This window comes from Dipodomys merriami, unplaced genomic scaffold (genome assembly GCF_024711535.1).
Source record: "Dipodomys merriami isolate MVZ:Mamm:240054 unplaced genomic scaffold, mDipMer1.0.p SCAF_57, whole genome shotgun sequence".
Taxonomy (NCBI): domain Eukaryota; kingdom Metazoa; phylum Chordata; class Mammalia; order Rodentia; family Heteromyidae; genus Dipodomys; species Dipodomys merriami.
The window spans coordinates 2,530,853-2,555,884 of record NW_027206146.1 but is presented as its reverse complement, the minus strand read 5'-3'; the positions used below and the strand labels follow the sequence as shown (position 1 = coordinate 2,555,884).

Sequence of the window (25,032 nt, the reverse complement as noted above, 5' to 3'; positions counted from 1 at the left end):
GACAAGGCCCCATTCTGGTGGGAGAACCAGGGCCCCACCCTTCACCTTCCACCTGGTGGGGTGTCTGTGCCCCAATCCCCGGCAATCAGGAGCAAGGTGGAAGTGTAGGCAGCCCCGCGGCTGGCTGGGGCAGGCTGGGAGGGCTTTCTGGAGGAAGGGGTATTTAGTTGTCTCTTGGAGAGGGTAAGGAGGTAGGAACGTGGATCCAGTGTGTGGAGGTGGCAGGAGGGATGGAAAAGGAGGGGCTGGGCTCTTGACAAAGCACAGGGAGTCAGCCAGGTGCCAGCGGCTCACACCTGTGATCCCCGCAATTCAGGAGGCTGAGATCTGAAGACCGAAGTTCAAAGCCAGGCCCGGCAGGAAAGTTCATGAGACTGTTTATCTGCAATGAACTCGCCAACAGTGGCGCTGTAGCTCAAGTGGTAGAGCACCAGCCTTGAGCAAAAAGGTCAGGGACAGCGTCCAGGCCTTGAGTTGAAGCCTCAGTACCAATACACACACATGTAGATGCACCCACACCCGTGTACAGACACATACACACAGTTGCACACATGTACACATGCACACACACATGCATGCAAGACACGCCATGAGGAGGGCATGTTTTCTCTAGGGGCAATAGGAAGCTATTGCAGAAGCAGAGACAGGGTCAGTTTAGAATATCCTAAAGTGCTTTGGGGACCGTGTGGAGACCAGAAGGAGACTGGCACTGAGAGCTGGGGGGCACCTGAGGGGGCTGTGTGGGGCCACGGCCGGCTTCAGGGAACAGAAGGAGAGAGGCCTGGGCCAAGCTTTCTGCAGCTGGGGCTGGGCGACCCTGGTGTGCCCTGCACTTCACAGTGCCACGCGATTCTGTCATGTGTAGCTGCATGACCTCACAGGGGTCAACCCACTGGGTCCCCCAGGTTGAGAGCCCCCCGAGTGGTCTTGCTGCTTTTCCTCTGGACAGGGAGAGAGTGCCTCCATCACTACTGCACAGTTCCTCTCCTGCGCTGCTCCCTTCCTGGTCCCGTCTGCAGTCCTGGCTGCCTCAGGCCTCCCTCCCCCATGGCAATCCACGCTTCAGGAGCCATCCGGGCATCTCTCCTACTTGGGCTCTGTCTGACTCATGAGCTGATCAGGTCTGGCCCACCCAGCACACTCTCTCCTTCTGACTGGGTTGGTGCCAGCTCTTGCCTAACCCTGCAACTGAGGCTTATTCTGCCCCCCCCCAACTCGGGGTCTTTCCCCCACCTGGGGAGGGGTTTGGTTGCAGCAGGAACTTGGGGGCTCATTATAGAAATCTGTCTGCTACCGAGTGCCAGTGGGGCACACCTATAATCTAAGCTGCTCAGGAGACTGAGATCTGAAGATTGAGGTTCAAAGCCAGCCCAGGAAGGAAAGTCCATGAGACTCTTATCTATAATTAGCCACCAAAAAGCCAGAAGTGGAACTGTGGCTCAAGTGGTAGAGCACTAGCTTTGAGTGAAAAAAAGCAAAGGGACAGCACCCAGGCCCTAGTTCAAGCCTTAGGACTGGCACACAAAGAAGGAAGAAGGAAGAAAGGAGGAAGAGGAGCAGCAGCAATGCCTTCTCTTTAGTCACTGACACAAATTTACCCAGTAGATGTAAAAATATGAAAATTAAATGGAAGGCAGAGAAAAGCCAGTCCCCACGAGTTACATTATATCTACCCTAAGACAGACAACAATAAATAAGGTATAACATGGATACATTCAGAAGATAATTGTTTTATTTTACTAATCCTGTGGCTTGAACTCAGGGCCTGGGTACTGTCCCTGAGCTTTTGCTCAAGGCTAGCACTCTACCACTTGAGCCACAGAGCTACTTCCGGCTGTGTGTGTGTGTGTGTGTGTGATTAATTAGAGATAAGAGTCACCAACTTTCCTACCTGGACTGGCTTTGAACCTGGATCCTCAGATGTTAGCCTCCTGAGTAGCTGGGATTACAGGCATGAACCACCAGCGCATGGCTCAGAAGATTATTGAGAGTTGACAAGGCCTGTGATGAGAAGAAATAACTCTAATTGTTAAGAAACCTTTTTCAACATGGCCTGGTGCCAGCCAGAACGATGAATAAACCTACCCCTTACCTGAAAAAAAAAGAAAAAAGAAACCCTTTTCGCTACATAAATGAATTCTTGTTTTTACAATACCTTCTGTGCCATTTGATTCTATTTTTTTTAAAAAAACACGCGTATATTAATTTGCTTCAGAAACATTAAAATTTTGTTAAAAACCTTCTTATTAGCATATTTTAATTTTGCCAAAGGGTTTCACTGTGAATAAAATACATTTTAATTTAAGAGGAAAAAATAACAGTAAGTGCCTGGCGTGGCTGACTAGTTTATTTTAATGGCTCCTGACAGGGTTGTTGTCCTCTCTCTGGAGGCCCTGAGAAGGCTGGAGATATTCTTGGTGGGCATCAGCCAGGGGAAAGGGTGGCTGCCGGTTTCTGGTGGGTGGAAGCCAGGAACAGCATACAGGACTGTCTCTGAATGAGGCTTTGCTTGTCTCAGATGTCATTATGCTGAAGCTGAGAAACTGGCTCTGTGTGTGTGTGTGTGTGTGTGTGTGTGTGTGTGTGTGTGCACATGCATAAGTCCTGTGTCTTGAACTCAAGGCCTGGCTTCTGTACCTGCCTTAGTTTTTTTCCCTCAAGATTGCTGCTCTACCACATGAGTCATAGGTCTACTTCCAGCTTTTTGCTGGTTAATTGGAAATTAGATTCTCATAGACTTTTCTACCCCGGGCTGGCTTTAAACCTGGATCCTCAGATCTCAGCCTCCTGAGTAGGGAGGATGACGGGTGTGAGCCACTGGCATCCAGCTCAGATGTTGTTTTAAAATAACATCTGCAGGAAGACACAGGCCTGGGAAGGCCAGCCTGCCGGGTGCGAGTATGAGACCTCATCCCCTGTCTGAGAAGAGCTGGCTTTCCTCTTGAGAATGGCGGGGTTTAGAGGTCAGCGGTGCTGTGTCAAGGTCACACATGGGCCAGGGATGTCCCTGAGATGCAGACGAAGAGTGAACTGCCTCTCGTCTCACGTTCTCCACTTACTGTGCTCCCCCTCTCTCCTGATGGCTGTTTCTAGAACTAACAACACACGTCCATCCATTCTTCTCAAAACTTGCCTGACCCAGTCCTGGACCAGGCGAGTTGTTTCCATCCGAGTCCTACACACCCTCCTCTGCTCCCCAGCCTGACCTCCCCCCATCTTAAGGGTGGACCCTCATTCACCCCTTCAAGGTTCAGAGGTAGGTGGGGGGGGCTATGAAGAGTTGCTCTTCTGGTAAATTTAATGCGATTTTATTTGACAAGGGCTCTTTTGCCCTTTCTCCCCCGGGGGACAGACATTGGATGGACGTGGGGGGGGGGAGGTCGAGTTTCCCCTGGGATTTGGGGGAAAAAGAGAGAGATGGGGGGGAGAGCGCGCTTTCCTGGGGTCCTTTTTGAAAAGGCCCTCCCCTCATTTCCGGCCGCCGCTGCCAGCCTTGGCTGGGCGCCTGGATCCCGTTGCTATGACGACAGGAAGAGGCGGTGGCGGCGGCAAGCGATGCTGAAGCCATGCAGGCTAGTGGGGGTGGGGGGTGGCTTTTGAAAGGGGGGTGGGGGTGGGGAGCAGGGGCCCAGGGTGAGGGGGGGCGGGGGCAGGGGGGTCCCAGCTCTGACCTCCTCCCTGTGTCTCAGCCCCAGTCCCTCTATCCCCCCCTTTTTTCCATCCTCCTCCTCCTCCTCCTCCTCCTCCTCCTCCTCCCTCTGGTTTCCTAGTGCTGTTGGCTCAGTCCGTAAGTCTGTCTCTAGGTCTCTGGGTCTCTGTCTCTCTCCGCCTCGGCCTTGCTCCATCTGCTCCCCCTCTTTCCTTCTGTCCCCCCCCTCCTGCCACCCAGGCCCCCTCCCCCTCCCCCTGCACATTCGTCTCATTCATTACTCTCTCCCCCTCCCTCTAGCTCTACCAAGACTTTGCCCCCTCCCCAGCTCCTCCTCCCCTCCCCCCATTCCTTCCCCTGTCAGAGCCTCGCAGTTCCTCTCTGTCTGTCTGTCCCCATCTGTCCCTCCTCCAGTCCCTTCTGGGATCCAGAACCTGAACCCCTCCTCACCCTTGGCTCTGCCTCTTCTCTGGGGTTCTCCCTTCCGGCTCTGCCTCTCTCTCTCTCTCTCTCTCTCTCTCTCTCTCTCTCTCTCTCTCTCTCTCTCTCTCTCTCTCTCTCTCTCTCTCTCCATGCCTAGCTGTCTGTCTGTCTTTCTCTGTCTGTGTCTCTGTGTCTAACTTCCTTCTACTACCCGTCCCTGCCTCCCCCAGTCCCTGGTCCTCAGGCTCTGGGTCTCTCTCTCCGCTTCTCCTCACCTCTCTCTGTCTCTCCCTCCCTCCCGCGTCTCGATCTCTCTCGGTCTCTCTCCTTCCACCGCTTCCTTCTGCCGCCGACCCTGCCCCCAGTCCTTCCCTTCCCCCCTCCATCTCCTCCCCAGGTCCCCCTCCCCCAGCGGCCCCCCTCCCCCACCCTCCCCCTCCGTCCTCCGGCTCCGCACTTTACCCAGCGACTCGAGAACCAAATTGTCTCCTCACCTTCTCCGGCCCCCCACTCCCGACCCTCCCTCCACGGGCTGCGCCCCATCCCGGCCTCCCCGACCCCTTTCTCCTCCGCCGCCGCCCCCCAGCTGCGCCCCAGCCGGGCCTGGAGCGGCGGGGGTCGCCGGGCGCCGCGGCCCCGCGCGGGGAGCAGCGCGCCGCCATCGCAGGTGAGCCGGCCGCGAGGGGGGGGTGCGCGGGGTCCCCTCCCCACGGGGACCGGGAGCGGGCGGAGGGGGTGCGGGATCCCCTTCCCCCGGGGGCCGGGAGCGGGCGGAGGGGGCACGGGGTCCTCTCTCCGGGGGGCAGGGAGCGGGCGGGGGCGGTGCGGGGTCCCCTCCCCCGGGGGCCGAGAGCGGGCGGGGGGCGCGGGGTCCCCTTACCCTGGGGCCCGGCGAGGGGTCTCCGGTTCCCGGCCTCGTCCTCCCCGCCGCCGGGACCCAGCCGTCCCCGAACCCGCACGGAGCGGGGGCGCCTGCGCCCCGGGTCCGGGGTCCCCGCGGTCCCCGGGGTCCCCGCGCCCGCCCGGGGCTCCCCGGGAGAAGCCCGGCCCGGGGAGCGGGCGGCCTGCGCGGCCGGCGCGGGGACCACGCGTGGGGAGCAGAGGCGCAGGGGCGGCAAGAGGGGAAACTGAGTTTCCGGCGGGGCGAGGACGGGCGGGAGGCCGGGCGGGGTGCGGGGAGGGGGCGGCGGCCCCGCGTCTATGGCCCCCCCCGCCTCCCGCCCCCGTCCTCGCGGGGGGCCGGGGGGACCCGGCCCGGGGGCGCTGAGGCCAAGGTCACCCCGGACTGGGACCAGGGTGGCCTTGGAGCCCCGCCGAGGGCCCCGGGGATGGGCCGAGGCCGGGCCCAGGGCGGCGGGGCCGGGAGGAGCTGCTCGCACCCCCAGGGAGGAGTTGTGGTCCCCGCTTCCCCCTCATCCCCGGCTCTCGGAGGGCGCAGGTGATTGGGGGGCTCCTGTCCGGACGGGGGCGGGGCGCCTCGAGTTCGCACAGGGGAGGGGTAGAGGACAGAGGGGGGCAGGGAAGAGGCAGAGAGGGGGCTCCATACACGCTGGCGAGAGATGGGGGTTCAGAGTGAGCTGGAGAGACCCAGTCTGGGGGACTCCCCCGTGAGGCGGGGAGGGCCTGGGGGACCCCCCGTGAGGCGGGGAGGGTCTGGGGGAGTCTTCTGTGAGGCGGGGAGGGTCTGGGGGACCCCCCTCATGAGGCGGGGAGGGTCTGGGGGAGCCCCGGGCTGAGGGGCGACATGTTTTCTTAGTGGAGGAGAAAGGGATGCGAGGCGAGTTGGTCTGCGTGGTGCGACAGCAGGGACCAGGTTTGGAAGACTTCCTTTTGTGCTGTGGACTTGAACTAGGGGCCTGGGCTCTGTCCCTGAGCTTTTTTTTTTTTTTTTTTTTTTTTTTTTGCTCAAAGCTGGTGCTCTGCCTCTGAGCCACAGCTCCACGATTGCTTTTTTGGGGGGTGCCTCATTGGCAATAAGAGTCTCACAGTTTCCTCGTCCACCGCTGGCTTTGAACTTTGATCCTCAGCTCTCAGCCTCCTGGGTAGCTCTGATGATGTTTAGAGGCACTGGCTCCCCGCTAAAACACTTTTGTCTTTCTTTTCTTTTTTCTTTTTTGGTCAGTCCAGGGGCTTGAACTCAGGGCTGTCCCTGAGCTTACCACTTGAGCCACAGTGCCACTTCCAGTTTTCTGGTGGTTCATTGGAGATAAGAAACTCATGGACTTTTCTGCCTAGGCTGGCTTTGAACCTCGATCTTCAGATCTCAGTCTCCTGAAAGTTGGGATGACGGGTGTGAGCCACCAGTGCCCCCTTTTTTAAACCAAGCCATTTTTGTAAGTCAAATGCAGAGCAGGGCACTGGGGAGGGTGGGTAGTTTGAAGCAGGTGGTCAAACCCAGCGTCCCCAGGGAGAATTTAAAACCCAAGATGCCTAACTGCATGTCAGCCCAGAGAAGCCAGAATTTCTCAGGCAGGACTCCAGTGTGTGAATTTGTGTGTGTTTGCTGGTCTTGGGGCTTGAACTCTGGGCCTGGCACTGTCCCTGAGCTGCTTTTGCCCAAGGCTGGGCCACTTCCAGCATTTTCTGAGCAGTTTATTAGAGATAAGAGTCTCATGGACTTTCCTGCCCAGCCTGGCTTCAAACTGTCATCCTCAGATCTCAGCCTCCTGAGTAGCTAGGATGACAGGCATGAGCCACCGGCTCCTGACAGCATGCGGATTTTTCAGGGTTCTGTGGGAATTTGGAGGTGTTTCGTAGGGGTGAAGAGGGGAGGGAGGTTCCCACACTGAGGCCCGCGTGGACGCGGCGTGGCTGCCTGAGCCGGTTCTCACGGTGAGGCCTCTGGGGAAGACTTTCCTCTAAGCAGAGGAGGGATTGAGAGATTTATTTTTCCTAAGTAGAGGAAGCTGCCAGAGACACAGGAGGCAGGCTGGGATGACAAAATGGGGGCTGGCAGGCGCCTGTCATACCAGCTTGAGCAGCTCAAGAGGCTGAGATCTGAGGATCCTGGTTCGAAGCCAGCCTAGGCAGGAAAGTCCATGATGAAGCTCTTTGTCAACCAACCACCAAAAAGCCAGAAATGGAGCTGTGGCTCAGGTGGTAGAGCTCCAGCCTGGAGTGAAAAGGCTCGGGGACAGCGTCCAGGCTCTGAGTTCAAGTCTGGGGACTACCCTCCCCCCAAAAAAAGAAAGAAAAGGAAAAGGAAAAACTTGGGGGGGGGGCTGGGGCAGAGGGTCCTGTGGGGAGGAGAAGGCCGAAGGGCTGGAGGCCAGGGGGGCTGGGAGGAGGGTGGAGTTGGAGTCTCCCCCAGTTTGCTGGGGATGCCCTGGAGTGAAGGAGGCCGGGGAAGGGGGTGGGGGGGCGGTGGCAGTCCTCATCTAATTCCTCCTCTCTCCCCTGCCTCCACCAGCTGGGCACCAGCATGGCTGCACCCTGACCTTGCCAGCAGCCACCACCTGCTCGCCACCTCCCATCCCACCCCCTCCCTCTGGCCCTGGGGGCCCCCCACTTCTGCCTGGCCGTGACCCCCCCCAGCCGCCGGCACGGCCCCGCCCCCGCTGCCCCGGTGGTGGCCCACGGCCCCCCGGCTGCCCATGGTCAAACTGGAGTCACTGAAGCGCTGGAACGAGGAGAGGGGGCTGTGGTGCGAAAAGGGGGTGCAGGTGGCGCTGACCACCGTGGGCGCCTTCGCTGCTTTCGGCCTCATGACCATCGCCATCAGCACCGACTACTGGCTGTACACTCGCGCACTCATCTGCAACACCACCAACCTCACGGGGGGCGACGACGGCCCCCCCCACCGCGGGGGCGGCTCCTCCGAGAAGAAGGACCCCGGGGGGCTCACGCACTCGGGTCTCTGGCGCATCTGCTGCCTGGAAGGTAGGGTGGGCCCCTGGCACAGGCGTGGGGGGGGTGGGCTGGTTCTGGGGACCTCTGCTCCCAAACCTCTCATCTGGGTCTCCACCTGGGGCCCGGGCATCCCCAGCTCCAAGTCCCAGCCTCTGAGCACCTATGGGTGCCCTTCCCACACCCGTGCTACACCCCACTCTCTTCCCACCACCCCTCACCCTTTCCTCTCTCTCTGAAGGACTCCCATCTCCACTGGTCTGCTTTCAGTTTACCTTCTTTTGTTTTGTCAATTGTGGGGCTTGAACTCAGGGCACTGTCCCTCAGCTCGTCAGCTCAAGGTGAGCACTCTACCACTTGAGCCACAATGCCACTTCTGGTTTTCTGGTGGTTCATTGGAGATCTCACAGGGACTTTTCAGATCTCAGCCTCCTGAGTAGCTAGGATGACAGGTGTGAGCTATCAGTGCCTGGCTGGGTTTACCTTCCTTTTTTTTTTTTTTTGGTCGGCTATGGGGCTTGAACTCTGGGCCTGGGCGCTGTCCCTCAGCTCTTCAGCTCAAGGCGAGCGTTCTACCACTTGAGCTACAGTGCCACTTCCGGTTTTCTGGTGGTTTATTGGAGATAGGAGTCTCACGGTCTCTCCTGCCAGGGATGGCTTTGAACCTCGATCCTCAGATCTCAGCCTCCTGAGTAGCTAGGATTACAGGCGTGAGCCACCAGCGCCCAGCCCTTTTTTGTTTAACAATTTTTGTTGTTGTTGCTTGTGGAGCTGGAACTCAAGGCCTGGGCTCAGTCCCTGAGCTTTTTTTTTTGCTCAAGGCTGGTGCTCTTCCACCTAAGCCAAACTGCCACTTCGGGCTTTTTCTGAGTAGTTTATTGAAGATAATCTCACGGGGACTTTCCTGCCCAGGCTGGCTTGGAACCGTGATCCTCAGATCTCAGCCTCCTGAGTAGCTGGGATGACAGGCATGAGCCCTGAGTGCCCGGCTTCGGCTTCAGCCCCTCCTCACCCAGCCTCCCTCCCTTCCCCCTCCCCCCCCCAGGCTCTGTGACCTCCACTGTTTCCTCCATCCCCCAAGTCTACAGTCCCCCCAGCCAGCCTCCCATCAAGGGTTCCCCGAACCCCACACTCCTGCCTGGCTCCTTCCCGGTTCTCCTGCCTCTCCTGCTCTCTCCCCGCCTGCCCCCACTTCCTCCAGCCATGCCTCCTTCTTCCCCCCACAGCCTCTCGCCTTACTGCTGCCTCTTTTGCATCCTCTGTCTTTGCTCTTTTCTTTTTCTTTCCTTCTTTTTTCTTTTTCTTTTTCTTTTTTTTTTGTGCCGGTCCTAGGGCTTGAACTCAGGGCCTAGGTGCTGTCTCTGAGCTCTTCACTCAAGGCTGGTGCTCTACCGTTTGAGCCGCATGGCTCTACTTCTGGCTTTTTGGTGGTTCATGAGAGATAAGTGTCTCACGGATTTTCCTGACCAGGCTGGCTTTGAACCGAGATCCTCAGATCTCAGCCTCCTGAGTAGCCGGGATGATAGGCGTGTGCCTGGGTGCCCGGCTAAGTCTCCATCTTTGTTCTTCTGTGTTGGGCACCTCTCTTTGCACCAGGCCTGCAGCCCTCTCCCTGGCCAGCCCTGGTCAGTCCTTCAGGAGGCCCCGAGTGACAGCTTTGTGTTCACCCCGCAGCCCCAGGGCCCCTGTCTGCGATCCAAGGCAGGAGACCAGCCACTCCACCACCATTACCACCACCACCACCACCACCACCACCCGTGGGCGCCCCCTCCTTTCACCCTCCTTTCCTCTGCCTTCCCAACACTTGCTACTGGCCCAGAACGAAGAGATCTCATTTAATCCTTCTGGTCAGGGATTAGGAAACTGAAGCAGGGGACCAGTGAGGCAGTGGGAGTGGCTTCCCAGAGGGGCTCTGTTGTCACTCTTGTTTTTAAATGAACCCCCAAACCTGGATCCAGCATTGAAAGAGAGGGAGGTCTCTCCGTGAAGGTCCAGCCTTGGGTTTCTCTGGAGCTCTGACCACGGAGGCTGGTGGGGCACGTGGGTTCCCACCCTTCCTCCTACCCTCCCTCTCCTCCCAGAACGGTACTTGCCTCTGGAAGACGCTGAGTGTGTGTTGACTCACTGCCCTGCCCCGCAGCAGGCGGAGGCCGGGAGAGTGTGCGTGAGAAAGAACAGGGTCACTGTTCATTCATTCGTTCGCTCATTCACTCACTCGTCCATCAACCAAGTCTTGTTGCTTTTGTAGTATGTGCCAGGCTCTGTCCTTGATTCTTTCATTTTTTTTGATTTTTGGCCCAAGACCTGGAACTCGAATTCAGTACCTGACACTTTCATTCCTTGGCTGGCGCTCTACCAACTGAGCCCTGCCTCCAGCCATCGTTAACTCTCAAGCAATAGAGAGGGCGTGAGGAAGACAAGAATCCATACCCCTAAATATGCCATGGGGTGGTGGAGAGGAGATAGATGATAAGGAAGATAAATGAGACTTTTAAGGTGTTATACGGAAGTGAGTACCTAGTAGGAGCAGGAGCCAGGGGTGGGAGGGAGGCCAGGAGAAGCTCACAGAGCAGGAGGCGCTTGAGTGCAGGACTCAACAGTGAGGTGCGGCCATGGATAAGTCAGGGGAAAATACCTGTGGTCTGGAAACAGCAGGTACAAAGGCCCTGAGGTCAGAGTGTATGTGAGTGCTCCCTTGGCCACTAGTGAGAGGCCAATGTGGCTGGAAGAGAGGGAGGGAAGGGTTGGGGAAACATAGTAGAGATGTGCTCAAAGATGTAAGATGTAAGAGTTTAGATCTTCCAAGTTCTTTTTTTTTGGTTGTGGGTCTTGAACTCAGGGCCTGGGCACTGTCCCTGAGCTGTTTTACTTAAGGCTCATGCTCTACCATGTTGAGCCATAGCTCCACTCCTAGTTTTAGGTGGTTACTTGGAGATAAAGACTCATGGACTTTTCCTGACCAGCCTTCAAACCATGGTCCTCAGATCTAGCCTCTTGGGTAGCTAGGGTAACAGGCAGGAGGCAGCGGGCACCGGGAGAGTTGTGTGTGGCGTGGGCTGCATGGAGCGTTACGCGGTGTCCTCTGCCCACTGGGTGACAGCTGTCTCCTCCCCGGAGATTTCCGACTATTGCCAGCTGTCTCCGGGGGGAGGAAATGGCCTCTGGTGTTGGCCAAGGTGAGACCGGATTCCAGGTGAACGTACTAAACAGGCAGCGCAGCAGTCGGCTTGACTGCATTTCTTTCATTTGCCTTCCTCTCGTTCATGGGGGGGGGGCAGCCATCATGTGCGCTTTTCAGGGTTACAGTGCATGTCAGGCGTTCACCGCAGAGCGCTCGGGCAGCCCTTGGAAGGGTCCGAGGACGCATCTTGTGAGTATTTTCGGACATGGGGGAAGCTCCTGTGTCTTCCACAAGCGTTGATGAATCTGGGGACCCCACATCCCAACCCAACTTTTCATTGTGTTTTTCTTTTTGGGGGGGGAGTCCAGTCGTGGGGCCTGAACTCTGGGACTGGGCACTGTCCCTCAGCTCTTCAGCTCAAGGCTAGCGCTCTACCACTTGAGCCACAGCGCCACTTCCGGCTTTTTTCTTTTTGCTCATGTGGTGCTGAGGAACCCAGGGCCTCATGCATGCAAGGCAAGCGCTCTACTGCTGAGCCACCTTCCCAGCCTTCATTGTTATTTTCATCCACCACTAAGCCATGTTCCCTTGTGATCTTTTCTCCATCATCCATCAGTGGGGGACCCTGCTCTGCTTCGGTGCACGCCTGTCACCCTAGCTCCTCAGGAGGCTGAGATCTGAGGGTCACAGTTCAAAGCCAGCCTGGGCAGGAAAGTCCCTGTGAGACTCACATCTCTTCATGTGTGTGTGTGTGGGGGGGGGAATTATGGGACTTGAACTCTGGGCCTCAGCTCTTCAGCTCAAGGTGAGCGCTCTTCCACTTGAGCCACAGCACCACTTCCAGTTTTTTGGTAGTTCATTGGAGATAAGAGTCTCATGGGCTTTCCTGCCCAGCCTGGCTTTGAACCGAAATCCTCAGATCTCAGCCTTCTGAGGAGCTAGGGTGACAGGCTTGAGACTCTGCCATTGGTGGGCCCAGAATACAGAAACCGGACCTGGTGCTACTGCGTGGAAATTGGGAGCTTCAGCACCCATCTTTCTGTGCACGCCTCTGAGATGGGTGGAGTGCGGTGATGGAGACCGGATGGCCGGCCAGCCGTGCAAGCTTGGGCTGTGTCTGAGGGACCCAGCAACACCCCACCCCCACCCTACTTGGTCAGGGGAGTGGGGAGCCAATGGGCTGATGGTGAAAAGCATTTAGCAGGCTGGCAGGCCCCGCCCCTGCTGGATGCCACCCTTCAGGTTCTCTCCCCACGTAGCTACACCCCCCCCCCATCCTGCCTGTGCCCAGCAGAAGTGTAAACAGGCCATAGAATTTAACCTTTTCTGGTAACCACATAAAAGAAAAAGAAATGACGAGCTGGGGGCAGGGTGTAAGAGCACAATAGATCACACAAGATTGCTTTCTATGCCCAAAGTTGTGCTTTTGAGAGCCCGCCAGTGGCTCACACCTGTAATCCCAGCCACTCCGGAGGCTCAGATCTGAGGATGGTGCTTCGAAGCCAGCCTGGGCAGGAAAGTCAGTGAAACTACTCTTTTTTTTTTTTTTTTTTTTTTTTTTTGTCGGTCGTGGGGCTTGAACTCTGGGCCTGGGCACTGTCCCTCAGCTCTTCAGCTCAAGGCAAGCGCTTTACCACTTGAGCTACAGCGCCACTTCCGCTTTCCTGGTGGTTTATTGGAGATAGGAGTCTCACGGTCTTTCCTGCCCGGGCTGGCTTTGAACCGCGATCCTCAGATCTCAGCCTCCTGAGTAGCTAGGATTACAGGCGTGAGCCACCAGCGCCCGGCTGAAACTACTCTTATCTTCAGTTAGCCACGAAAAAACCCAGAAGTGGATCTGTGGCTCAAGTGATAGAGCACCAAACTTGAGCAAAAAATGCTCAGGCACAGCACCCAGGCCTTGAGTTCAAGCCTCAGACACACACACGCACACACACACACACACACACACACACACACACACACACGAAAGATAGAAAGAGGAAGGAAATAAAAAGGAAGAAAGGAAGGAAAAGAGGGTAGTGGATTTTTTTCCTTGCATGTCTCTGGTGATCGGTAATGTTGAACATCTTTCTATATGTGTCTGGCCCCATCCAGTCATTCGTGTGTGTGTGTGTGTGTGTGTGTGTGTGTGTGTGTGTGTGTGTGTGAGAGAGAGAGAGAGAGAGAGAGAGAGAGAGAGAGAGAGAGAGAGAGAGAGAGAGAGAGAGAGAGAGAGAGAGAGAGTTGTGGGACTTAAACTCCAGGCCTGAGCGCTGTCCCTCAGCTCTTCACCTCAAGGCAAGTGCTCTACCACTTGAGCCACAGTACCACTTCCAGGTTTCTGAGTGGTTTATTGGAGGTAAGAGTCTCATGGAGTTTTCTGCCTGGGCTGGCTTTGAATCACGATCCTCAGATCTCAGCCTCCTGAGTAGCTAGGATGCTAGCTGTGAGCCACTGATGCCCGGCCCATCCAGTCATTCTTTCAGTGAAAACATTAGGCACTGTGTGCTGAGCTGGGATGTTCTGGATGCTGCTTTATGAAGGGTAGTGGCACATGCTTCCCTCCCCAGAGCTGTGGGTTTGAGGTCTCATTCCTTAGCCCATCAGAGCAGGGCTGATGAAGGAACCAGTGCCTTGATTTTCACATCCAAGCAATGGGTACAATAAATCAGCAGAGTGCTCAGTTATATTCCAGGTGAAGCCTTGAATGTCCCTCACACGCTCACACCAACCTGTGGCGGACAGATGCAGCCATTCAGTGTGTGTGTTTGTGTGTGTGTTTGTGTGTGTGTGTGTGTGTGTGTGTGTGTGTGTGTGTGTGTGTGTGTGTCTCCTGGGGCTTGAACTCAGGACCTGGGCTCTTGTTCCTGAGCTTTTTTACTCAAAGCTAATGTACTATCACTTGAGCCACAGCACCACTTCTGGATTTTTTTTTTTTTTTTGTGGCTAACTGGAGATAAGAGTCTCATGGATTTTCCTGCCCAGGCTGGCTTTAAAGCAGCATCCTAGGCCAGGCACCAGTGGCTCATGCTTGTCATCCTAGCCACTCAGGAGGCTGAGATCTAAGGATCAAGGTTTAAAGCCAGCCCCGGCAGGAAAGTCTGTGACACTGTTATTTCCAATGAACCACCAGAAAACCGGAAGTGGTGCTGTGGTTCAAGTGGTAGAGCGTTAGCTTTGAGCTGAAGAGCTGAGGGACAGCGCCCAGGCCCAGAGTTCAAGCCTCATGACCCCTTCTCCCCCCACCTCCACACACACAAAGCACCATTCTCAGATCTGAGCCTCCTGAGTAGCTGGGATTACAGGCATGAGCCACCGGTGCCCAGCTGCTGTCCATCTTTTATAGGGGAGGGGACAGAGGCAAGTTGACAACGAGGTCTTGGGACCAGGGAGAGGCAGAGCCTGGCTTCCTGGGGAGGTAGACAACTCTAGTCCTGACACCCCACCCCCCAAAACACCAGCACTGTCCGGTTCACAGTGAACAGCACCCGTGTGCATGCACATATGATGCACTTAAGAGTTTAGCTGTTAGCAGTGTTACTACCGACCTCCATGCATTCCTTCCAGTACTTTCCTTACCCCCATCTTGTCTCTTCCCTTGCTTTGCCTGTCTTGGTCTGCCTCTATGTCCCCATCTGCTATTCTTATACTTATCATTTTCTCGTCCATTCATTCATGTTGTCATGTGTTCACTCACGCCTAGAGGCTTCTTAGGAGCCAGGCTAGTCCCAGGCATTGCTGGGGACATAGGAGTCACATTCCAGGCTTCTCTTGCTGGAACTCTACTTGCCAGGATGAAGAATGCTACAAATTCCACCTGCTGTCCCCAGAGGGCGCAGCTCCCAGAGCTGCTGTACCCCAGAGGACACTGTCCCAGCTCTGTGTGTGTGTGTGTGTGTGTGTGTGTGTGTGTGTGTGTGTGTGTGTGTGTTGGTTCTGGAGTTTGGACTCAGGGCTTGGTGGAGCTAGTTAGGCAGGCATTTTACCACTGGAACCACACTTCCAGCCCTGCTTTTTGCTGCTTGTTTTTGGAAATTGGTCTCCATACCTCAGCCTGCTGCGGAGTTAGGATTTACAGGCAGGAACCACTGTTGATGGCCAGCCCAAAGCAGCTTCAAAGTGCCCACTACGTCCCAGGGTCCACGTGGGAGCGTCCCTCAGCAAGCCAGAAGAAATAAACCGGAGACTGCAGTCCTACACCCAAGCTCCCGGGATCTTTCAGAGCGAAGTCCCCATGGCTTCCCACTGCTCCTTTCCCACAAGCTGTCGGGCCTTGCAAGGAACACAGGCTACGGGACAAGGGCGCCCCGATGCGGTGGGACCCACGCCCCTGCCTTGAGGACGGTCTCCGTGGTGGTCTCTCTCTCCTCCTCTCCCCATGCCACTTCTCCTCCTACCCCTCCTGTCTTCTCTTGACAGACCAGAGAGGCTGGAAGTTGTCCGACCCTGACACCAGCCCGGGACCAGGACATCAGCTCAGAGCGAGAAGGGACCTGGGGGGGAAGGGAGGGTCTTCTCACACTGGGGGTTTGGCCCTCAACTCTGAAGTCCCCGCCTCCACCACCCCGTCCCCTCTCCAGGGCTGAAAAGAGGCGTCTGCGTGAAGATCAACCATTTCCCGGAGGACACGGACTACGACCATGACAGCGCCGAGTACCTGCTCCGTACGTGCGGGCAGCGGGCAGCGGGCAGTGGGGCCGGGAGGGCGCCAAGGGCGGCGCTAGGGTCACACGCCTAAAAAGTAGCTTCCCTGCCAGTCCAGGGCCAGAGGCTGAGATCTCTGGCTCCCCATTGGCTCTCCGCTCTCGCCTAGGGGCGGGCTGATGGGAGATCCCGAGTGCCCATTGATGCCTGGCTATCTTTGGACACTGGCGGCAATCCCGCCTCGTAACTGGTTGTAGGTTCCAGAGCTGTGATTTGACGCCGTGCGGGGACGGGGCGTGATGGGCGGGGTAGGCCCACTGGTTGGGAAAGCCTGTGCTGTGATTGGCTGCCACCCTGAGAACGCGGCAAAGCCTGGATTATGATTGGCTCCGGGTCCTGCCGGGCTCAGAAATCACAAAATCTGGTTGCCTGGGGTTCTAGGGATGAGCAGAAAGGACAGCAGAGAGGGGGAGATGGAGAATGGGTTAAAGACAGAGAAAGAGATGGGGAGGGAGGGGAGAGAGCGGGAAAAGAGAGAGCGCGCCACTAAAAAGATAAGATGAGGCCTGACAGAAATGGGAAGAGAGAGGGAAGGATGAAAAGGCGAGGGAAGGAGGCGGGATCGAAATCTGGAGCCATCCAAAGCAGAAAAAGGAAAGGGAAATGAGAGAGAGCAGTGAGAGAGGACCAATGGGAAAGCTGGAAAAGTAGAGAGCAATTTAGGGAAACAGTGAAAGAATATTCCCGGAGAAAGGGAGATCGGAGAATGTGCAGTGCAGGATAGAAAATGGGATAAGGGGAAAAAGTCATGGGGAGGAGACGGCTAGCAGCGGAGAGGCGCGCGGTCCGGCTTGACGGCGGCTGCTCCTCCTCCTCCTCCTCTGCTCCCTCCCGCCAGGAGTTGTGCGGGCCTCCAGCATCTTCCCCATCCTCAGCGCCATCCTGCTGCTGCTCGGGGGCGTGTGCGTGGCGGCCTCCCGAGTCTACAAGTCCAAGAGGAACATCATTCTGGGAGCGGGGATCCTGTTCGTGGCAGCAGGTGAGAGGCCAAGGGGGAGGGAGTCTGTGCGCCCGCGCGCACGCGGGCGCCTCTGTGTGCGCGCGTCTCCGTGCGCGCGAGCATCTGGGCGCGTGCGTGCGTCTGGGTCCGTGTGCGCGTGCGTCTGTGTGTTCGTGCACCTGCGTGCGGGCGTGGGCCTGTGTACTCGCGCGCCGGTGTGTGTGCGCGCGCGCTGGGTCGGCGTGCGCGCGCGTCTGCGCGCGTGGGTCTGAGTGTGCGCGCGCGCGCGACCGCCCGCCAAGCGACGCAGTTCCGAGCGCCCCCTGGGGCCCGAGCCGTCCCAGGCCGCTGCCCAACCCCACCGCCCCGCTCTGGGTAAGGTAGGTGTAGCCTGCGGCCGAGCGGCCGACTGCTAGCTTGGACACCACCGTGTCTGGTGGGTTCGGGGCGGGGAGGAGCCCGTGGTCCCCGAGACACGACGGGAGGCGCTTGGGGAAGTGGGGAAGGGGAATCTTGAGAAAGGCTCGGGTGTTGATGCATGGAGAGGCGGCGCTGGCCGGGAGGAGAGCGCTTTGGAGGCGGAGGACACACACGCACGCGTGCGCGTGCCCCCCAACTCCACCCCGCACAGAACTGGAGCCTTGGGCTCGCAGCGGTGCCTCACTGGAGTCTCTGGGGCCAGGGTCCTGACCCACACATTTAGGAGAAATGGCCTGGGGTCTGACGGATGCTCAGCAGAGGCCTGGGACCTTTCCGGGGGCGGAGTGCAGGGGGCGGGGCGGAGCTAAGAGGCGGAGCGAGCTGGGGCGGGGCGGGAACCCCCGCTAAGACCGCCCCCCGGGGTGGAATGTGGCAAACCGGAGGCGGGTCTGAGTCCATTCAGGTTCGCAGGGCGGACCTAGGTGAGGAGACATCTCGCAGAGCAGCTCCGGGTCAGCACGGGCGTTCACAGGTCACCGGGGGAAGGGAGCGGGGCCTGAGGACACGGGTTGTTCGTCAGACCTGGAGGGCAGGACTTGGGAACCCCCCCTCCCCCAAGGGTGGATATGGGGCGCGCAGAACTGGGGTGTGAGCTAGCAGAGGCTATGTGAGAACCTTTGAGGGCCAGGCCAAGCCCAGTAGAAGGTAGAATTTAAATGAACGGATCGGTGGGTTCCAAACCACCAGGAGCGGCATTGAGACTTGTAAGGAACCTGGCCCAGCCAAGGGCGGGGCTTAGATCGTGAAGGCCCCGCCTTCACCAGTTAGGGGTGGAGCCTAGACTGCAGGGGCAAGACTCAAGTCTGTCGGGGGCGGGGCCTGGGCTACATGGATGGGGCATTTGGCTAGTTAGGGGTGGGGCCTAGGCTATGGAGGGGCAAGACTCGAGCCTGTAGGGGACGGGACCTGGGCCACATGGGCGGGGCCGTTGGCCAGTTAGGTAGGTGTAGGGGTGTGACCTACACCAGTGGGGTGGAGCCTAGATTATAGGGGGGGGGGACAAGACTCAAGCCTGCCAGGGGCGGGGCCTGGGCCACATGGACGGGGCCGTTGGCCAATTAGGGGTGGAGCCTATGTCTCGAGTGGGCGTGTCCCTGATCCTCGGGGCGGATTCCGGGGTGGGGCGGGGCCCCTGCGGCCTTGGGCTCCCATCTGACCGTCCCCGCCCAGGCCTGAGCAACATCATCGGCGTGATCGTGTACATCTCGGCCAACGCGGGCGAGCCGGGCCCGAAGCGGGACGAGGAGAAGAAGAACCACTACTCGTACGGCTGGTCCTTCTACTTCGGCGGGCTGTCGTTCATCCTGGCCGAGGTGATCGGCGTGCTGGCCGTTAACATCTACATCGAGCGCAGCCGCGAGGCGCACTGCCAGTCTCGCTCGGACCTGCTCAAGGCCGGCGGGGGCGCGGGCGGCAGTGGCGGGAGCGGCCCCTCGGCCATCCTCCGTCTGCCCAGTTACCGCTTCCGCTACCGCCGCCGCTCCCGCTCCAGCTCCCGCTCCAGCGAGCCGTCGCCATCGCGGGACGCGTCTCCCGGGGGCGCCGGGGGCCCGGGCTTCGCCTCTACGGACATCTCCATGTACACGCTCAGCCGCGACCCGTCCAAGGGCAGCGTGGCCGCGGGGCTGGCGGGGGCCGGCGGCGGCGGCGGCGGCGGGGGGGGCTTCGGCGGCGCGGCCGGGGGCGCCGGGGGCGGCGGCGGCGGCGGGGCCGGCGCGGAGCGGGACCGCGGGGGGACGGCGGGCTTCCTCACGCTCCACAACGCCTTCCCCAAGGAGGCGGGCGGCGGCGTCACGGTCACCGTCACCGGGCCGCCCGCCGCGCCCGCGCCCGCGCCGCCCGCGCCCGCCGCACCCGCACCTGGGACCCTGTCCAAGGAGGCCGCGGCCTCCAATACCAATACGCTCAACAGGAAGACCACGCCGGTGTAGGGCGCGCCGGGAGGGGGGCGGGAGCGCGCGCGGCCGGGGCGCGTGCGCGGGCGCGCGTGCATCAAGGCCGTCGGGCCCGGCCCCCGCGCCCTCCCCGAGCGCGCGGGATGGAGACTGCTGTCGTGCCGCGCCCCGACCCCAGCCCGGCCCGCAGAGCCCTCCTCTCCGCCCCCCTCCCCTCCGGATCAGGGACACCCCCACCCCCCCGCGGGGGAGGAGGAAGGGGGGAGCAGGGGCGCCGGCGAGGGAAGGTCGTGATTTATTACTCACTGATGATGATGATGATGATGATGATGGCGGTGGTGGCGGCGGGATTCCGGGGCCGTGGGGCGGGCCGTGGTGTTTTTTGCAGTTTTGAGCTGTTTCCTTTTCCATGTTTTGCTGTGTGCATGTGGGGGCGGGGCGGGGCGGGGGGAGGGGAGGGAGGGTCTCCCAGCCCAGCCCGGCCTGACTCCTGGAGAGGGGCCTCGAACACATGAATATAGAGTTACACTTACCAACCGACTACACCTATCCATCTCTCCTCTCTCTCCTCTCCCCCCGCCGCCCCCCTCTCTCTGTCCATGCTGGCTGTAAAGGGCCAGCCCGGGCCAGCCTGCCAATCCAGGCCCGGCCCCAGACAGCTGGCACACATGCAGTGAACCAGCCTTAGAACTGACCAGCTAGTGCGGCTGAGGGGACAGAAGAGGCCAGGGACAGACAGAGCCTGCCCATGCAAACGGGTGGATGGCCTTAAGCAGGACAGCCACCCGTGTAGAGGCTGCCAAAACGCAGCACACAACACCAGCCCCGGCCTCTTCAAACACGCCCTTAGCTGCTCTGGTGACCCTAACCACTCAGGTGGCTGTGATATGAGGATGAGGGTTCGAAGTCTACCTGGGAAGGGAAGTCTGTGAGACTCCTCATCTCCAGTGGACCACCAAAAAGCTAGAAGTGGAGCTGGGGCTCAAGTGGTACAGTGCCAATCTGAGCAAAGACGCTGAGGGACTGCACCTAGGCCCTGGGGCCAAGCCCCAGGACTGGCACCTATGCACACACACACATTCTAGCTCTTGTGGGAATAACAAATACAGATGCCCAGGCATGGGGCTGGAGTACAGAGTTGCAAGACCATGGAATGAATGCTTCGCTAACTCATTAACTCAGCCCTTCCTCCCGTGGACAGTCCTGAGCATCTACTAACTTACTGATTGGTGAGTTAGGACCCTGGAGGTGACACATCCCGACCTTTGCTCTCAGTTTAGTGTCAGCAAAAGCAGCAAACTAAAGCCATGCACTGGTGGCTCACACCTGTAATCCTAGCCACTCAGGAGGCTGAGGTCTGAGAATCATGGTTCAAAACCAACCCAGGCTGGAAAGTTTAGGAGACCCTTTTCCAAATAACCACAAAAAGCTGGAAGTGGCCCTGTGGCTCAAGTAGTAGAATGCTAGCCTTGAGCACAAAAGCTCAGGGGCAGCATCCAGGCCTTGAGTTCAAGCCCCAGGACTGGCACTAAAAATGATTAAAAAAAAAAAAAAAAGCAACCAAAAAACAAACAAACAAAAAACAGCAGGCAGGACAGCTTGTGCTGAGACAGGAATCACAACGGTCACGAAGGAGCACAGAACAGAGCAACAGCTGCGGGATGTAAGCAGGGGAAAGCTCCCGGGAGAATGTGGCGCCCAGAGTCTGAGCCTTAAAAGGACCGGCAGATGTCTGGCCAAAGCCCGGGAAGAGAAAGTCCAGCCCATGCTGGGGACCTTGCTAATAGCATCGGGGTTGTCAAGTGGAGGAGAGTCAGGGTGCCAACATGAGGTGAAGTATCTCAGCCTCAGGTGCAGTAACTGAGTACCAGCCCAGGCGCAGATGGTTAGGGAGCCACGAAGGGTAGAGTTCAAAGGCCTGCAGAGCCTGGAGGAGGTGAAAGGATACATAGGGCAGGTGGAGGGAAGGGGAAAGGTGGAGGAAAAGGAGAGGGTAAAACAGATTAAAACTTGGTGAAAGCTGGGCACTGGTGGTTCATGTCTGTAATCCTAGCTACTCAGGAGGCTGAGATCTGAGGATCGTGGCTCAAAGCCAGTCCCAGCAGGAAAGTCCATGAGACTCTGATCTCCAAGAAACCACTGAGAAAAGTGGAAGTGGTGCTGTGGCTTAAGTGGTAGAGCACTCACCTTGAGCTGAAGAGCTGAGGGACAGCACGGAGGCCCAGAGTTAAGCCTCGCGACTGACAAAAAAAAGTCTAGTGAGTCCAAGACACAGAGGAAAAGATAAAAACTCAGAGAAGTGATCTGGAGAGAACGAGCAACAGGAGAGGAATTGGTGAACTCATCCTCAAACCAAAAGAGAGAAATCACAAAGACTGAATTTTAAAATCCCAGAAAGGCCAGGCACTGGTGACTCACACCTGTAATCCTAGCTACTCAGAAAACTGAGATCTGAGGATCACAGTTCAAGGCCAGCCCTGGGCAGGAAAGTCTATGAGACTCTCATCTCCAAAGAACCACCCAAAAACCAGAAGTGGCACTGTGGCTCAAGCAATAGAACACTCACCTTGAGCTGAAGAGCTCAGGGACAGCACTCAGGCCCAGAGTTCAAGCCCCACAACAGACCCCCCCCAAAAAAAAAAATCCCGGAAAGGTAATAAACCACAGGGACAGACAGAAGGTAAATGAGCGCACGCGCGCGCGCACGCGCGCACACACACACACACACACACACACACACACACACACACACACACACCATACAATGTGAGTAGACAGATCATGTGTGTCTTGTTTTTTATTACAGTAGTCAAGAAATACTTCCTGCTGGGTGCTAGTGGCTCACACTTGTAATCCTGTCTACTAAGGAAGCTGAGATCTAAGGATCACAGTTCAGAGCCAGCTGGGGCAGGAAAATCCAATTAACCACTAGAAAACCAGAAGTGGCACTGTGGCTCGAAGCGCTGGCCTTGAGTTAAAAGAGCCCACGGACAGTGCCCAAGCTCTGAGTTCAAGCCCCACAACTGGCAAAAAGAAAACAAAAACTTCCTGAGCACATCTGATTATAGTCTGGCGTAGGCTAATGGAATGGTGGGGGGGGGGGTAGAGTCAGACAAGAGTCTTCCATTTTGGACCCTTTGTGAGGGATTAATAATATTGTTCAGGGACTAAAAAGTGCTTTAAAAGTTAAGCTGGGCACTGGTGGCTCACAACTGTCATCCTAGCTGCTCAGGAGGCTAAGCTCTGAGGATTGTGGTTCAAAACCAGCCCAGGCCAGAAAGTCTGTGAGACTCTGATATCCAGTTAATCACCAAAAAGCCAGAAGTGAAGCTGTGGCTCAAGTGGTAGAGGACCAGCCTTGAACAAAAAAGCCAACTGAGAGCACTGGGCCCTGAGTTCAAAGCATCAGTATCAGAAAAGAAAAACAATGGGCTGGGAAGGTGGCTCAGTGGTAGAGTGCTTGCCTTGCATGCATGAGGCCCGGGGTTCGATTCCTCAGCACCACATAAGCAGAAAAAGTCGGAAGTGGCGCTGTGGCTCAAGCGGTAGAGCTCTAGCTTTCAGCTGAAGAACTGAGGTACAGTTCAACCCCCACGACCAAAAAAAAAAAAAAAAAAAAGGAGGTGAGATTGGGGGCATGGAGTTTGGAGTTGGGGTGAGTAGCACAGGTGAGTGGGTGTGTAAGGGAGTGAGGGAGAGCAGCGTCTGAGCGGCAGGATGGCTTGGGTTGGGCGCTCCAGGACGTGGTAGTGAGTGGAGGAGAGAAGCTGAGCCGGGGGATGGAGACTTCCCTCTTGGATGACTTAGGTTGGAGGAGCCTGGGAGGCGCCCAAGCCAGCTATCAGGTAGCTGACTGGATACAGAGACGAGTCATGGAGAGGTCACGGCTAGAAATATAAGTTTTGGAAATGTCAGCATATAGGAGACATTTAAAGCCATGGAATGGGATAAGGAGGCTTGTTAGGTTGAGTGCAGTCCACTAACACTAGTGGCTCACACCTCTAATCCCAGCTAATCATGATCTGAAGATTGTGGTTTGAAGATAGCCTGGGCAGGAAAGTCTGCAAGACTCTTTATCTCTAATTAACCATCATTTAAAAAGCCAAAAATAAGCCGGGAGCTGATGGCTCATGCCTGTAATCCTAGCTACTCAGGAGGCTGAGATTTGAGGATCGCGGTTCAAAGCCAGCTCGGGCAGGAGAGACCGTGAGACTTCTATCTCCAATAAATCACCAGAAAACCGGAAGTGGCGCTGTAGCTCAAGTGGTAGAGCGCTCGCCTTGAGCTGAAGAGCTGAGGGACAGCGCCCAGGCCCAGAGTTCAAGCCCCACGACCGACCAAAAAAAAAAAAAAAAAGCCAGAAATAGGGCTAAGAATGTGGCTTAGTTGTAAAGTACTTGCCTAGTATACATGAAACCCTGGGTTGGATTCCTTGGTTCCACATACACAGAAAAAGCCAGAAGTGGAGCTGTGGCTCTAATGGTAGAGTGCTATCCTTGAGCAAAAGAAGCTCAAGAATGGTGCCCAGACCCTGAGTTCAAACCCAGGATGGCAAAAAAAGAAAAGAAAAAGCCAAAAATAATCTGGGTGCTGGTGGTTCATGACTGTAATCCTAGCTACTCAGGAGGCTGAGATCTGAGGATCATGGTTCAAAGCCAGCCTGGGCAGGAAAGTCCGTGAGACTCTTATCTCCAATGAACCATCAGAAAACCGGAAGTGGCACTGTGGTTCAAGTGGTAGAGCGCTAGCCTTGAGCTGAAGAGCTGAGGGACAGCGTCCAGGCCCAGAGTTCAAGCCCCATGACTGACAAAGAAAGCCAGAAAATGGGAGTTGTGGCTCAAGTGGTAGAGCACCAGTCTTGAGAGAAAATAGTGAAGGCACCTGATACTGACATACACACAACCTCCCCCTTAAAAACAAAAAACCCTGAACCAGAAAAGCGTCACCTCAGCATCTTGTGACTCACTGGCTCATTCATTTGCTCATGGATTCACTCGTCCGTGCCCATCAGCCGGTGCGCGTCCTGTGTGTGACTTGCAGAAGGGTGAAGAGTTCTACCAGCCCCGGCTTTTGCCACAGTCTGCTGGAAAAACCAGACCTGACCTCCCAGGGCAATGTGTGCTACCATGGAAGATTCTAGAATAGAGGTGGGCGAAGGGGGAATTCCCCAGTGGGCCCTAGGCCCCCTGGACCAGCTGCCCATGGCAGAGATGTTGGTGGGAGGTGGGCACCACTGGGGCAGAAGGGCAGAGGTGGGGGGGAACAGGCCCTGCTGCCTGGTCACCCAGCTGTCCCTGCCCCTGGGAGTTGAAATCCATGGAAGGTCCCCTGAGTGCCCCGTCTAATAAATCTGATGATGAGGATGGCTGCTCTGGTTCACGTTCACTCGCCCCACCTCGTCTTTTCTACCCACTGGGGAACTCAGGACCTGACACAGGAAGCCATCCATCCCAGAAGATGCAGCAGTCTAGCCCAAGCCTTCCTCCTCTATGTGCAAGAATCTGCATGCCAGCCCAGAGTCGTCCTCCCTCAGACCCCAGGGGCCTGGGCCCCAGCCTCCTCCTCAGACCCCAGGGTCCCAGGCCCAGCCTCCTCCCTCAGGCCCGAGTTAGTTCCTGTCCCATCTGGCCTGGTAACCCGGCTGCCCAGCTCAGGCCCTAGCTTCTACAGGAGCCTGTCTTGGGCCCACCCTCAGTCCACTAGGAGATGTGAAGCTTGGAGGTTCACCCCTACCCCCTCACTCCCATACCCTGTGGCAGAAACAAATCTCTCTTGTTGCCCCCACTTCCAGGCCCAGCCCCCAGCTCCTCCCCCCTCCTCCCTCCCCTTAAAATATCCGGGTCCCTATGGCAACAGGCAACAGGTGCAGTGTTATTTACGGTGGAGCCCAAAATAGCCAGCAAGAGGCCAAGGGGGGCAGAGGCTGAGGCCGGGCGCAGCGGGTGGAGCCGGAGGGTCCTGAGGCGGCCAGCGGAGCCTGGATTGATGCAGG

At 57.4% G+C, this 25,032-nt stretch overlaps 1 protein-coding gene across 2 annotated transcripts; it reads left to right on the top strand.

The window, feature by feature from the left end:
* The first annotated feature begins 3,672 nt into the window (after positions 1 to 3,672).
* Positions 3,673 to 24,396, top strand: Cacng8 (calcium voltage-gated channel auxiliary subunit gamma 8). 2 transcript variants are annotated; one of them, XM_070000775.1, is made up of 5 exons: positions 3,673 to 4,739; positions 7,482 to 7,951; positions 15,602 to 15,685; positions 16,564 to 16,704; positions 18,316 to 24,396. In XM_070000775.1, the coding sequence occupies exons 2-5, from the start codon at positions 7,666 to 7,668 to the stop codon at positions 19,074 to 19,076; spliced, it is 1,272 nt and encodes a 423-aa protein (XP_069856876.1). In that variant the 5' UTR covers positions 3,673 to 4,739; positions 7,482 to 7,665; the 3' UTR covers positions 19,077 to 24,396. The 2 variants fall into 2 exon arrangements, with proteins under 2 accessions (XP_069856876.1, XP_069856877.1); XM_070000776.1 differs by lacking the exon at positions 3,673 to 4,739 and adding an exon at positions 5,989 to 6,405.
* The last annotated feature ends 636 nt before the right edge of the window (positions 24,397 to 25,032 follow it).

Excerpts from the sequence above, each read along its gene's own strand:
- Cacng8 (XM_070000775.1), top strand. The coding sequence starts at position 7,666 with ATGGTCAAACTGGAGTCACTGAAGCGCTGGAACGAGGAGAGGGGGCTG. Across the intron at positions 7,952-15,601 it reads GCGCATCTGCTGCCTGGAAG|GGCTGAAAAGAGGCGTCTGC; the intron begins GTAGGGTGGGCC and ends TCCCCTCTCCAG. Across the intron at positions 15,686-16,563 it reads CAGCGCCGAGTACCTGCTCC|GAGTTGTGCGGGCCTCCAGC; the intron begins GTACGTGCGGGC and ends CCCTCCCGCCAG.